The sequence below is a fragment of the Corylus avellana genome, chromosome ca11, assembly GCF_901000735.1.
Source record: "Corylus avellana chromosome ca11, CavTom2PMs-1.0".
Lineage (NCBI taxonomy): Eukaryota > Viridiplantae > Streptophyta > Magnoliopsida > Fagales > Betulaceae > Corylus > Corylus avellana.
Window position 1 is genome coordinate 5,713,564 of NC_081551.1, and position 15,876 is coordinate 5,729,439.

Here is a 15,876-nt window from a genome sequence, read left to right on the forward strand (position 1 = left end):
CTCTTTTGATTTTTTATTTTTTTCTTCGTCTCTCACACATTGCATCAGCAACATACAATTTTTTTTTTTTTGGATATACAATAATAGAATGAACAATATCTGCTACCAAATCAATCAATAAAAATTCACCCAATTGCCCCATCCATTCGTGGATGCTCATTGAATCCCTCATTGCCTTCAAGATGTCGATCTTTGCAAAAACTTCTCACTGCATCACCCACCAAAGGCTCATTGTCACACTTGCTGTGTGCGTTGTGTGGGCTGGAACACAATCTTGCAGAGAACAAGCAAAGCCAACAGGGTCAAAGAAGAACTGGATGCGCATTGTTCCTACGCCTTTGCAGTAAATCAAACTAACTTTCACCTTGAAAATTTGTGAGCACTGCAAGAGAATAATCATGATAGGCAAAAAGAAATGAAATCCACAAGATAGTTAGGATCGAAGTTTGGCGTTAGCCAACAGCTCTGACACCATGAAAAAATTCATAATGCTATGAATATAAAATGCGGAATAATAAAATAGCGATAATAAAATAGACAAGTGACAAAATATTTTTACGTGGTTCGGTCTATGACCTTATATATCCACGGATAAAGCCCTAAGGATTACATTATACTTTTATTCAATGAATGATTTTACAATACAAATGATCCCCATTTATAGGGATGGAAGATGATACAAAATGGTATGATTGGTAAAATCAAATCAATATACCTGATTTGATTTTATCAATTACAATCCGTGCTAATATATTCTAATAGAAAAAACCTTTTATCAGGACCATCTTGATAACACCCATTTTATAGCCCCCAATCAATAACTGACGCATAAGAAAAAACATAAAAAGTGTACAAAAATAAGTTGGACCAAAATACACTAGATTTTATGGTGATAAAATTCCTAAAGGGTTAACCTTACATTTCTAGGTTTTAGTTTTGAATCCAAAAACGAGTTTTGAGACATTAGAAACGGGTTTTGAGGCATTAGAAATGGGTTTTGAGGCGGGTCACGGCCGGCGGGGTTTGAGGCGTTCACCGCCGACCAGACCCACGGGTCTGGCCTGGGTCTTGTCGACTACTAGTTTTTTTTTTTTTTTTTTTTTTTCTCTGGTTTGTTGTCATTGTTCTCACTTTTATTTTTTGTATTTTTCTTAAATTGATGATGTGCCACATAGTAATTGGAGATTGCAAAATGGGTGTTATCAGGATGGACCTGATAGTAGGGGCTCTCATTTTAATAATATCACAATATATTCTAACAGTGTAAAGGAGGATGCTCAAAAGTTCAAATTCATAGTAGTTGATTCAAAAAAAAAAAAAAAAAAAAAAATCCTTGTTGTATGTTCTCTTGAAAAGTTCGTTTGTCTCTTCTTCCCAATTCCTCATTTCAGCCATTCCTTCACGAAAATCCTATGAACTGCAACATCTCTTTGTCTGGGTTGCAAATTCATGGTTGAAGTGTTTTGATTTTCTTGTTGTTGGCTTTTCTTTTATTTTCTTTTGCAAATTTGTTTTGTTTATTAATTTGCAGCTCTTGTCTCTATTTACTTTTCTCGCTGCAGGTGTTTAGCTTTTGGGTTGTCTCACTCTAGCCTACAAAATTTCCTCTTGGAACTCTCAAAGAAATGTTGTTGCTTTTTTTTTTTTTCTTTTCCTTTTTTTTTTTTAAAAAAAATAATAATAAAAAGTTCTTAGCCCTTTGGATGTTCAACAAAGCATTTTGTTACCGAATTGGTTGTTGTCCTATTGAAGCCACTTTGGATCTAGCATGCATGTATAGATGTACTGGTTGCATGAGTTTTACATTGAGTTGTGGGCATAACATACAAAATAATAATGATGTTTTCATTGGATTGCCTTGCAAAGGAACATGTCCATGTTTAACTTTTGTGTTGATCTTGGAAGTGTACATTTTCCTCATTACTGACCATGCGATCATTGGATTGTTATATACTAGAATATTTGTTTGGTGAGGCATTAGATGGTTTCTTAATTTTTTGCATCAACCTAGCTATAAAGGGAAATGAATTTAGAACTTACTCAAAGAAAGGGCAATGGCAAATTTGTGTAAGTTTTGATTGGAACTAGTGGCTCATATTCTCTCGGTCATAGAGAGCAATATTGGAATACCAGAGATTGGCCGAGTAGACGGAGCGGAGTGAACGAAGTGAAGCGATGTTCAAACAGTGATCAATTAGAGACAATGCTTGGTTGATGTTTGGTTTAGATTATAGTTAAAGAAACAATATTGTTGATTTGGTTTTTTGATTAAGGTATAATTAACACTTTGGTGGTGTATGTTGTTACTAAAATGGTGTTGCTTAATATTAGGAGAAAGGTCTTTCAAAATTAAGAATTGTTGTATTAATTTTATGATTATGAAGATGTACCAAAGAAATGAGAATATTGTATACCCATTATTTTTACTAATAAAATAATATCTCTTCGTTTTTTAGTAAATGATGTTAATTTTTTTTAAAAAATTACTATTAAAAATAAAATAAAAATCAGTGGTTCAATTTTGATGGCAATTTTGGCATCATTATCATGAGAAATATACACCTTAAAGAATTTGAATTAAAAAAACATACAAAAGACCATACTTTCTAACGTATAGCATCAACTCGATCTCCGGCTTCATGGCTTCGATAATTTCACATTGTTGCAAACAAGCTGATCAACAACAATCCAGCAAAAATATTTACTCCATATGCCAAACCAATCCTATTTCCGGCACTCATAATCATTATCGGGAACATGCAATGTCCTCTTGACGGATTTTGCTTTACGATCTCAGCAAGCCCATTGAAGTCACAAGCCTCAACACTCTGGTCTTGCATTTGGAAGTACATATTGAAAGCGTACGATACGTTCCCACGTACGTCCATGCTGTTGCACGATGACCCGTAACCTAAGCTCGTGCAGTCGGAGTTGGAGCATGCATAGTCAACATCCGGTCCCGTCCCCGTCATGTTCGTAACATCCTTCTTCAACACACACCATTGGGTATCCATGTATTGGACTCCCTTTGCGGCTATCGGCATCTTTTCACGCCCTTGGCCGGAGAAGTCAATCGAAAACTTGGGCTTCCCATCATATTGGAAAATCCCCCAGTGGCGCTCAAAATCCCCTGGTGCAACGTTCTTCATATCCTCGTCGAGAAGGCCAAAGAGATACACTTCCATCGGTCCTGGCCGGAGCGGGGTTCCCTTTTTGTTTGCCATTTTCTTAAGGAAACCATCGTAGAATCTTTTAGCCAGCTTTGTGTTGGCATTTTTGTCACCGTCCGTCGGCCATCCGACTTCTCCGACAATGATTTTCAAGTCTCCAAAGTTGTTCTTTTTTAATGTCCAAACGAGTGTATCAAAGTTTGCATCAAACACATTGTTGTATTGGACATTCTTATCTTGAATTGGCTTGGAGCCACCGTCAAAAAAGGCAAAATCCACTGGGAAGTTGGAATTGTCATAAAGACTGAGGAAAGGGTATATGTTTACCAAAAATGGTGACTTATTGTCATGGAGGAAACGTACTATTTGAAGCATAAGATCACGCATATCCTTGCGAAAATTACCATCAGATGGGTTGTTTGAACGTGACTCATATACATCAGCATTAAGGGGTATTGTGGCTTTGATCTTGTCTCCATAGCCAGCCTCATCAAGAGCCTTCTGAATGTTTTTTAATGCCGGAAAAGTTGTCTTAACATAAGTACCATTGAAACCCGTTAAGAATGGCTCATTTCCAACACCAACATACCTGCACAATTTAGATCAGCAAAAATGAAAACATGTTATAAAATCACCATAGGACTAAAATTCTCAAGAGGTTGGCTCGAGTGGTAAGTCTCTTGGCCATGATGCCTTGTGAAGCATTAGGTCTGAGGTTCGAACCCTTTAATTATAGGGTTAATAACTTTTTTAGTACTTAGGTTTTCACTTTTTTTTTTTTTTTAATGCCGGTTTAGTACCTTTGTCACCATTCCGTTAATTAAACTAACAGATTGACATGTGTTCTAACAAAAATATGCCACGTGTCCTAACAAAAATAAAAAATCATAAAACTAATTAAAAAAAAAAATCAAAACTTAAAAAAGAAAAAGACAAATATGGGGTAGCTCGACCACCCCATTTGGGCCAATGGGGGGTGGCCGGCCATCACCATTTTGGCAATTGAGGATGGCTGAGCCATCCCCAGGGCCGAAATGGGGTGGCCAAAATTAGTTCGGTTGATAGGAATGTGACGAAGGTATTAAATTAGACTTTACCCATAAGTCAGATATCATTTGTGATACGATTTAAAACCTAGGTGGGAAAAAAAAAAAAAAAGAAAAAAAGTGAAAAACTAGGTACTGAACAGCTTATTAACCCTTTCATTATGAATAATTCTTTGGGGCCACACCCATGGGCGAAAGCTTAAGCTTTACTCAACCTATATGGAGAGAGCGCTTTGCATGGTGTCCCAGAGTCGAGGTGAAGGCTTCACCCCAATTAATACCCCGATTATTATAAAAAAAAAATAAAATTAAAAAAAAAAAAAAAAAAACAGTGTAGGAATATTCAAGAAACATATCAATATTAATCAAAAAGTATATTTTAATTTGAACCTTATATCGACGCCGCCATCTCGAATATGTTTGGAGACATTATGTTTAACCCAATCTTTGGCATTACTGTAGCTGTCGGAAAGGTCCTTCAATTGATTATTGGCAATACCGACCATGACCTCAATGCCTGTCCCAGCGAAGGCACTGACTGTCCAAGGATCTGCATCGAAAAGTTTGATTTTTGTGATGCCATTGTCCTTTAGCATGCCAGCCACAATGCTAGGATGCAAAGGGTGCGATGTCTGGGAACCCCAGTTAACACCTATGCCTTGTGCAAGGGTGGCTGAGACCAATATTGCACAAAGGGTCCATATGGTGCACACGGCTCGTGCCATGGGTTGAGCCGGCAATTTGGAATATTGGTAGCAGCTGGCTAGCTAGGGGGTGCAATAGCAGGGGCTATGGAGGTAGGGAATTCATATGGGTCTTGTGTTTGAAGGAGAGTTGAGAATGGATGGCAATGATAAAAGTCAAGAGAGAAAAGTGGGGTTCTTCTCCCTTTGCGTGGTGTTGGGTAGTCCTTTAATTTCTCCTCGTTGTATTTTTTTTTTTTTTTCTTTTAATGAGTTTCTCCATGTTATTTATTGTCAAAATGTTTGTTAAAGCCTGGTTTCTAATTTTAGTTGGCATAAAATTGTTGAACTTCTAAGACAAAAAGGAAAAAGAAAGAACGAAATAAATAAATAAGGAAAAAATACACATATTTTCTCAAACTATCACCTATTGTTGATGTTCTCCCAAAATGTTGATTGAATCAATGTCTCTCATAAACTATCAAAATTTGTCAATGTCCTCCCAAAGTTGGTAAAAAGATTAAAATGACCTTAAATTATTTTTTTGGGGAAAAGTCCACATATTCTCCTCAAACTACTACCTAATTGACAATGTCCGTCCCAAACTACCAAAAAATTTCCAATATTCCCCCCAATGCCAACAAAAAAACAAAAATGACCATAAAGTTTTGTCAAAAAGACAAAAATACACCTATAATTTTTTTTTTTGGGATTGTTACTAGGGGTAAAAATAAGGCACCGGTCGGTTACCGGTTTTGGGGTTTTTAAATACTCGGGTAACCGGGTATATATATATATAATAATAATAATAATAATAATAATAATAATATATTTTTAATTTTATATATATTCGAATTGAGTATATTTATTAATATTTTTTATTTTTTATTTTTTATTTTTGATTTTTGATTTTTGATTTTTTTTTTAAAAAAAAATGGGGCATAAAATGGTTAAATTAAGCCCAAAAGTTAGGCCAAATACCTAAAATAAGCCCAAAATGTAAAAAAATTAAAATAACCGGTTATCCGATTCAGATAACCGGGTACCAACCGGAACCGGCTGGTTATTATATAACCGGTTAACCGGGTACCTGGTTCTGATTCCGGTTTTCAAAAATGAAAAACTGCGTACCCCGGTTTCGGTTCCCAGTTTTGGCCAATAACCGGGACCGGGTTTACATCTTTAATTGTTACAATTGAAAGTTTAAGGGAAACATTTTCAATTGTGTGGTAATTTGAGGGGGTATGTGGACTTTCCTTTTTTTTTAATTAAAAAAAATAAAAAAAACGAGAAGGTTGTAGGGGTGACCAAACCATCCCATGGCAATTTGGGAGTGGTTCAGCCACCAACCCATCTCTACCCCCTCCCCTTTAAAGGGCCAAAACAACTCCTTCATCACCAACCCTGTTGATCGTAAAATTGGCAATCAAGTCTATGTCACTTCATTTGTAGTCCATAAATCTTAGTTTCTTCTAAATTTACAAATGTCAAGTTAGCTCCATACTCTATATAATCCCCCTTCCCACCCATTTTCTATCGCCACCATTTCTTCAGTTGATTTTCCTCCACTCTTTTCTCGGGTATCAGCTTTGTCAACTTCGATATATTGACTTTTGCCACTGAGAAATCTGATTCAACTATGCTTAGCACTATGCCATTGGTCGGATATTTATTTTTCTAGTTGTGAGAATTAGTTGTACGAATTGTTGTTATCATAATTGAGATAGTTCAACCATCCCTATTTGGCCAAACGATAGCTATGGAAGCCCCCCAACCCCTCCCCCCTTTTTTTATATATATAATTTTTATGAAGATGTTTTTATCATTGGAGGGACATTGACAGATTTTAGTAATTTGTAAGACGTTGACTCACTCAATAGTATGGGAGAAACATTAACAATAAGGTGATAGTTTGAGGATGATATGTGTATTTTTCCCATGAAATAAATAAGGAAAAAGTCCACATATCGTCTCAAATTATTACTCAATTGACAATGTTCTCTCTAAACTTCAATTGGGACATGTCCTCTTCAAATTACCAAAAAATTATCAATGTCCCCAATTGACAAAAATAACCTTAATAAAATAATGAAAAAAATGCATTTTACCCCTGAAGTATTCACGCATTTATGTTTTGGGGCCCAATGTTTAAAAATCGACGAAAGACCACAACAATATATTTGACGTTGGCAAAAAATTATCATCCATCAAATCCGTCTATTTGGATGGAAACCAAGTCACAAGTGTGAATTGAGCATGCTTTACTTTTCAAAGAATATGCTATGAGCCTAATAATTTTTGTAACATGTTTATACCTGCTTCAAACAAATAGTTGCTTAACATATGATTTATAGTATATATCGTATGACATTGTACAACAGTACGTGTGGTATAACGACCATGAACTTACTACCATATGTGTTTGACCCTATGGTCATAAAGATTTATGTGTATGTTATGTTTGGCCTTGGATCCAATAGTTGTTTTGTGACTGGCACACCATGTACGAATGGGGTCACTAGTACGAATTTACTAGTAGCATGGGCCACCCAAGGTTGGACTTGGCCAGGCTACTAATATATGACGGTATGCGATAATATTCATGGCATTGATGTTGTACTATGGATCCCTCAGGACAATGCCAAACCCACCAAGAAGGGGTTAAAGGCTTGGAATGACCATACGGAGGAAAACTATGATTCATGAAAAATCTAAATATATATGTATACCAAATGATTTTCTTGCATTAAAATATTAGTGATTGTTACCAAAATGTCACATTCCCCTTTTTAAAACAAATCACATTTTCTAGTGGGAAAATAATAGAGACAATACGTGTCGTTTTTGTGAAAGCCCATGTTTAATAATTGGAAGTTACAAACTGTTCCTTAAGACTCATTGCATAAATCAGTCTCATAACAATTTACTTACTAAGTTATGGACTTATGCAATTACTTTCATCCACCTATTGAACACTTCGATGTTTTTGCAGATTAGTAGATTGCCAGGTTCTAGAGTGAGAAATTCATTGGGATGAAGATGCCAAGTGAATGACATATATTGTCCTCATTATAGAAATGTTTGTTTGGAAGCTTTAAGTCTATATTAATGATACATAAATGTTATTTAAGGCCAAATGTTAGCAGTCTTTGATCATTCATTTATGCTTCTGAATGTTCATAGTCTGATAAATTATATCATTTTTGGTTAATATAGCTAAGTTTTTCCTATGCAAACTCTCTTCAAATAATGTGAAATCCATGAGTCTTATTTATTGTGGAATAAAGTTGGGAAGCGAACTAGAGAGTTAATTACCATTTAATTAATTTTATAGGGCATTACAAGGAATAAGGAATGTGGGCGGTGGTGTTCGGCCAACCCCTTTGGGGGGGAGGTACTGACAACTTTTTGGTAGTTTGGAGGGATTTAAGAGAACATTGTCAATTAAGTAGTAATTTGATGGGGTATGAGAACTTTTCCCAATAAAAAATAAAATCTTAAGGTTACATTTGAGCGTTGTTGGGAATTAGATCGACATGCCCACATGACCCACAAACTTCACATGCAAAAGCCACAAAAGTCAAAAGTGATTCATAAGTCCAAAATCAATCTTAGGCTCGGTTCCATATTGCCATGTGTAGCAGATAATCCATTCCAATAGCAAAAACAAAAAATCACACTCATCCACAAGGCTAGCAGGATGCCTCACATTTTGAAGGATTGACTTACTATAAGTCAGTTGTAGTATTTTGGATACCCCTTAGTGAAATGAATAGGATCCTCTCTAGTCCATTATGGACTGGAGCGTATCCAGTTCATGGCTATGATTTCTTTTTAGAAATTCTAGAGCCACAAATGGGATACCTATTCCACTAAAAAAATAATAATAATAAAATATTAGTTAAGATAAAAAAAATAATAAATCAAATAATAAAAAAATAAGGGGTGGCTAGCCACCCATCTTGGCCATCAGGGGTGGCCAGACCACCACATTTATCTAGGGGTGGCTCTCAAGCTACCCCAATGGCCGGCCAGGGGTGGCCGGACCACCCCATGGCCCTTGGGGGTGGCCCCCAAGGGAAGCCACCCAGACCAGCGGCCGAAGCCACCCCCAGGCCCAACGGGGGTGGTTTGGCCACCCCTATTGGCCAAACAAATTTTTTTTTATTTTATTTTTTTATTTTTATTTTTATTTTTTTAAGTTTTATAAATTCTAGAGCCACAAATGGGATACCTATTCCACTAAAAAAATAAAAAAAAAAATAAAATATTAGTTAAGATAAAAAATAATAAATCAAATAATAAAAGAAGGGGTACAGGCCACCCATCTTCACTGTGGTGGCTTCTACTCACCACATTTATCTAGGGTGGCTCTGTTGGTCTCAATGGTCATTGTGGGTGGCTCTTACTGTCCCATGGCTCCTTGGGTGGCCCCAAGGCCATAGGTGGCTGCCACCGTAATCGGCGAATCGGCCACCTCCCCGTGCCCAACGGGTGGTCCGCCACCCCTATCGGGCCAAACAATTTTTTTTATTTATTTTATTTATTTTTTATTTATTTTTTTTTTTTTAAGTTTGGCCCTTGGGGGGTAGTCGGATCACCCCCAAGGGCCTGGGGGTGGCCAAAGGGCCAAACTAATTTTTTTTTTTAGTTTGGCCGTTGGGGATGGCCTGACTACCCCCATGGGCCATGGGGTGGCTTCGGTCTGGGGTGGCTCCAACGGTGGTGGTCCGGTCAGCCCTTAGTTTTTTTAAAATATTTTTTAATTATTTAAAATTTTTTATTTTTAAAATATAAATAATATTTTATTGTTATTTATATTAATGGGGCATATGTCCCATTTATAGCCCTAGGATCTCTTTAGAGAGATCTTGGCGATTAATTGGATATTCTTCAGTCCATTATCATATTCCTCAGTGAAAATGATACTTACCGACTTAAAAAGGGGAGGAATACCACTTTCCATATTTTCAATGAGTTAGTTGAGGAAATGGGATTGAAGAGAGGTTTAACTACGTTCACCAAGTACTAAGAAGTGTGATTGAGTCTCCAAGAGGTATGGCTGAGATCACGCCTAATGAAGCGAAGGTCACTAGTTTGAATCCCCCTCCCTCCTCTTGTGCGGACATGTCAAAAAAACAAAGTGTGATTGAGCAAACTTTTTGTGTGTGGAAGAATAGGTGGAAAATGTTTAAAGCTAATGCCATCTTATGATATTAAAGACCAATTGCTAGCTCCTTGTAGTTGCTATCGTGGTTGTTCATAATTTTATTACAATAATGATAGGAAGGATAAAAGATTTAAGTGGAATAAAGGTAATTCTGATAATCTAAGGAGCAATGATCAAGGAGTAACACTTAGGAAAATATTTGCAATATACATAATGAGGAGATGCAACTGGTTCACGATAACATAAGAGTATTCACACTTGGCTCACTAGATTTACTCTCTATTTTAGCTAAAAAAATCATCTTTCTCTATTTTATCTAAGGTTATAAATGCAAGTAGATATTAACCGTAACTATCCACTATCTGCGGACGTGGATAGCAATTTTAGGGTAACCGCATCCGTATATATATGTAACACAAATTTACCAAAAGGATGCCGGTGTTTGTAATTTTTTTGGATAAACCCATCATGAGGTGTTTGCATTTTTTTGGTTATTTTTAAGTGCTGCGTCAAAAGGATTGCAAAACCCAAGTGCAGGCTATCACAAGTAATAAATTCTCGGTAAAACCGAGGTCGATCCACAGGGAATGGTAGATACTAAAGTAAAATTTATATTATTGTGCAGAAAAATAAAATGATTCAGTTTTTGTTTTCCACTAAGAAGTGGAGCAATTGAGTGATTAAATTAACAATATTAAATTAAGTAAAATAGAGTTAAGGAAAAATTAATGGGAAAAACACTAGGGCTTCAAGGATCCACCTAGCACTTTATTACATATTCTTGAGACATATATTTTTTTTACTCAACTAGGTAGAGAATTAACTCTCCTAATCAAAAGATTTATCAATAAAGCATTAATTAAAAATAAGGTCGATTGAGCATGGGTTTGATTAAAAATCTGATTTTAATGACATATTAAGAAAGATTAAGCATTCACTATAAATTCGAATCATAACAAATCAAACAAAAAGTAAGCATTTGATATAAACAAAAATGATAATGAATCAAAAACTAGCCCACATGAAATCTTTCTCAAATTAAAATCATTCCCAACATTCAATCATTATTCTATAAAAACCATATTAAACATAGTCTCAAGAACACATAATAAAAATACTAAGCTTCACCCATAGCCCTAACTAAAAGATTAGCCACTCATAATTATGAAAATAAATTCCATAATTAAAATACTAAACATAAAACAAAGCAAAATGACAATAAAATTTTGCTTGCAAATTGGGAATCTTTAGACTCCCCCGTAGCACCCTTTTCTCCCCTTAGTTCTACCGGCCGAGGTCCTATATATAAGATGTCGTGCAAAGTCCCCCACGCCTGACTTTCCTTTTTTTTTTATTTTTTTATTTTTTTATTTATTCTCTTTCTTTTCTTTTTTTTTTTTTTCACCTAAGATCATTTAATACCATGTGCACTTTTCTCTTTGTTTCCACCGAAACTTTCTCTTTGTGTAACGCTCCAAAAATTGGCATTGACCAGTCTAATAGGGTTATTGGCAATTACCCTAGTTCAACCAACTTGTGGCTAAATGAAAAATCGTCCCTCTAAGCATAATCAGAGTTAATGCATAGGAATGTGAAATAAATCTGAGAAATCTATTAATCATTACAGGGACAAGTTTAATCCTCAAATTAGAAGACATGAAACAACTAATAATATAAAGCAAACTTGATAACAACATGAAGATCTTAAAGCAAAGTTTGTGGTTGCAACCATACCACTCTTGGGTTCTAGGAACAAACTCCCTATAAGAATAATAACCGAGTAAGTCTAACAACTTAGTAAGTAAACTTCACAATTGTGTATGACATGCGCTCATGATTATTAAATAGAAATAAACGTGAAATTTTGATAAACATTGAAAAGATGTGCTGTCTCCGTTAATATACCTTGAAAATATCATTTTGTTTGATAAAGGGTGGTGTACTCCCGGCAGCAATCGTCTAAGTGTTTTGATGTAGAAAATTAATGTTTTATAGGTCATAACTATTATATATGGTCTACTCGAGATATTACCCATTGTCAACAGGGTTGGCACTGTCTCGATGAACCTGTAATACAATGCCGGTGCCCCAACCATTGTACGCTACCATCCATAACACTAGCAGCCCGGCTGAGTCCGACCTCGGGTGGCCTAGGCTACCAATGATGTACGTCCTGTAGTGACCAACTATTAGGCAATGGCTGTGCCGGTCACGAATAACTATTGGATCCAAGGTTCATATAACTACACACACATTTGACCATATAATCAAGTCTATATAGTAAGGAGTAATGATGCAAGTCGCTCTTGTGTCCCTCTTGAATCCCTCCAAGAATGATGTGACTATTAAAATCATCATTGGGCTTGTGATTGATCATTATTGAATTTTGATCAAATGATGATTTTAATAACCGCATCATTCTTGGAAGGACTTAAGAAGAACTTAAGAAGGATACAAGATGGACTTCTAAAATAACTCATATATATAGTAAGCCCATGGCTATTATACCGCACGTACCGATGTGTCATGTCATACAATGCATCTTATCAACTAGTTATTAAAGTAGTTACCAAGTTATTACAAAAAGTAAACATGCTCATATCATACGCGTGGTCAGTTAGCTGACTTACTTTGTTCGCTCACTCGAGTCCTCTGACATCACGAATCCTTGCTATAACGAAACACAACTCATCATTATAAGCAATACTAGAGAACTCTACGAGGTTCCATCTAAAGAGAAGGGCCGCTAAAACCTTGTATCACACAATTGGGGCTAAGGGGACTGGTGACCTGCTCTTTGGGTGAGCGCTCGCTCACTAAGGTGAGCGTTCGGTAAGAGGGTAGGGCTCGGCCAAAAACCCCCAAAAATGTGTCCTAGGCTTCTATCTAAGGCTATGAGTTGGTATTTTCCTTCCTAGGCTCAAAATAAACACAAATATCACAAGAAAACACAACACAAAGAATCAAATAGGTGTTTAAAAGCCTTTTGAAAACATTTCTTGGTTTTGTTAGAAAGATGGGTATAAGAGCTTGTCATAGCGTCTTTAAAACTTGTAACACTAGGAAATCAGTAACAGCAATTAAAAAGGGCATAAAGGAAGGGTCAAGAAATCACCTTAGAAGGTAGCAAGGCTTCAAACTTCCTCATTCTCCAAGAACACTTACAAACCTCACAAACTCTCAAAAATCAAACAAGCAGGGTTTTCTCTATGGCTCAAAGGGCAGAATGAGTTGAAAAGGGCGTGGGAGGGGGTATTTATAGGGTAGAAAAACTGTGAGCTTCGTATGTGAATTTCTGAAAAGCAGCGAGCGTTCATGTACTATAGTGTCGAGCGCTCATGTACTGTTCACAACGGGTTAAAAATGATTTTCAAGCGTACGAACGTGTATTGTCCAATAGTTTGAAGACTCGTCAGCAAGTGCTCACATACTATAGTAGTGAGCGCTCATGTATTGTTCACAAAAGGTAAAAAAATGCTCAGACGTACGATTGAGTTTTGCACAAGGGGTAATACATTGTTCATGCAAGTGCTTGTTTGGTCCCTGGGTGAGTGTTTGCACCCGGGACAAGAGCGAGTGCTCGTGTGGTCACAAGGTGAGTGTTTGGCCAGCCAAGGTGTTTTTGGAGTTTTTGCTTCAAAAAAAGTCTTAAGGGGCTTGGGTTCTTTAGGCCACTTGGTTTAAAGCTTTGTTTTAAGGAATTATTAACAGGTTAAGTAAGAAATCTTTAACTCTTTAAGAAAATAGTGATTTGTCGGGGTATTACACTTTGTCCAGAGGAAAAGAGAACAAAGACCTTTGTTTTGTCAACACATGCATTTATTTCTTTAGAATTTCAGCAGCCCATTTTTCTACTGCTTGGCTTCTTCTATTTCGGTGGAGTTTTCATCAAAAGTCCACTATGTTCATTTAATATCCTACACCACCCTCTACTACATGTAATTTATTGCTTGGTCTTCTTCCACTTTGTTTTCTTGACTATTAGTGAAATTGGAATTGGGTATACAATAGGATTCAACTTACATGCTGTTATTAAAATAATATGTATGTTGTAGTTTAATTAACGATTAAGATTGAATCTTGAAATTGACTTATTTTTAGAAGCTTTTAATAAGAGAGAAAATAAAGAGAGATTTTGAAAAATTCAATCTTAACCATTAATTAAATTACAACATACATGCTATTATTAAAATAATAGCATGTAATCCAAATCCAATACAATAAACTAGAAGCCACCATTTCTCTTCCAGACCAAATAGAATTTCAGCAGCCCATTTTTATCTTGCTTTGCTTCTTCTATTCTGGTGGAGTTTTCATCAAAAGTCCACTATGTTCATTTAATATCCAACACCACCCTCTACTGCATGCAATTTATTGCTTGGTCTTCTTCTTCTTTGATTTCTTGACTTTTAATGAAATTGGGTGGATGCAATAAACTAGAAGCCACCATTTTTCTTGCAGACCAAAGTGAATATTAAGCCGAAATTAATTGCATTTTATTCTCTAGGACATGCAAACACAGAAAATATAAAAATGACACAAAACATTATATTACAATGTAACTAAGAGATTAACGTGTGTAGGTTAAGGGATTTGAATATGTAATATTCGGCACTTATCATACCCTCAAACTTACATATTACTAGTCTTTTAGCAATACAAATGAAAAAAAATAAAGTTAAACAAAATGAAACATAAGACCTCTTCCGCGGGAGATACGATTGCATTTAGCATATGTAATAAGCCTTTTAAACCTCTAAACATCCCTAGTAAATGAGTGAAGTCTCGTGAGGGTTCAACAGAAATGATACTCACAAACATCATGCTATCATATGTTATTAAAAAGAATGAAGTTTCACAAAAACAATAGTTTTTATTCATTAGCAAGCTTAAAATAAGGAAAAAATATAAAAATGCCCCCCAAACTGAAAGTTGTTTGCGAGATGGCCTCACAATGTTCAAAATGTACTAAAGTAGCCTCATACAGTTCCAACATGTGTCAAAGTGGCCACTTCGTTAGTCAGCCCCATAAGTTTGGATGGAAAATCTATCACGTGTTGTCCACGTGAGCTTTTTTTAGATGATCTTCCTAAAATGCCCTTATGGAAAACTGTAAAGACTCCTTAACCCATTCCTTTACATGCGTAAGACTCCTTAACCAAGCTAATTACAAAAACCGAGATAGAGTTTAGCGAGACAATGAATTATATATATATATATATATATATATATATATATATTAATTTTTATGTTTTTGCTTCCATTGAATACTTGAGATAGAGTTTAGCAAGACAATGATGAGCTCTGTGATATGAAGGCTCAATCCGAATAGCTTCTCTGCATTCAAAGATGGCCTCAACAAGCCAGCCAAGACCCATCAAAGCAGCACTCTTGTTGCTGTTGATAGCTGGACTTGTTTGAATCAAGAGCTATGGCTCGATCATATAATGCTATGGCCTCATAAAATCTCCCTTGCTTAAACGCCTCATTTTACGCGTGTATGAATGAGTTAAAGAGTCTTTACAATTTTCCATAGAGGCATTTTAGAAAGATCAGCTTAAAAAAGCTCACGTGGACGGCACATGATCGATTTTTCATCCAAATTGACGGGCCTGACTAACGGAGTGGCCACTTTGACACATGTTGGAACTTTATGGGGCTACTTGAGTACATTTTAAACATTGTGGGGCCATCTTGCAAACGGCTGTCAGTTTGGGGGGCTTTTTATATTTTCCCTTTAATATAATAAATTCCATCTTCAAAATCTTTAGAAAATTCAAGTTAAATCACTCATAAATAGACAATTG

The 15,876-nt window shown here is 36.0% G+C and overlaps 1 protein-coding gene across 1 annotated transcript; it reads right to left on the bottom strand.

Moving 5' to 3' along the window:
* Positions 1-2,624: 2,624 nt before the first annotated feature.
* Positions 2,625-4,942, bottom strand: LOC132166587 (glucan endo-1,3-beta-glucosidase 8). Its single transcript, XM_059577434.1, has 2 exons — positions 4,607-4,942; positions 2,625-3,759 (listed from the first exon to the last, which is right to left on the bottom strand). Exons 1-2 carry the CDS (start codon positions 4,939-4,941, stop codon positions 2,655-2,657), a joined length of 1,440 nt encoding a protein of 479 aa, XP_059433417.1. The 5' UTR covers position 4,942; the 3' UTR covers positions 2,625-2,654.
* Between the last annotated feature and the right edge of the window lie 10,934 nt (positions 4,943-15,876).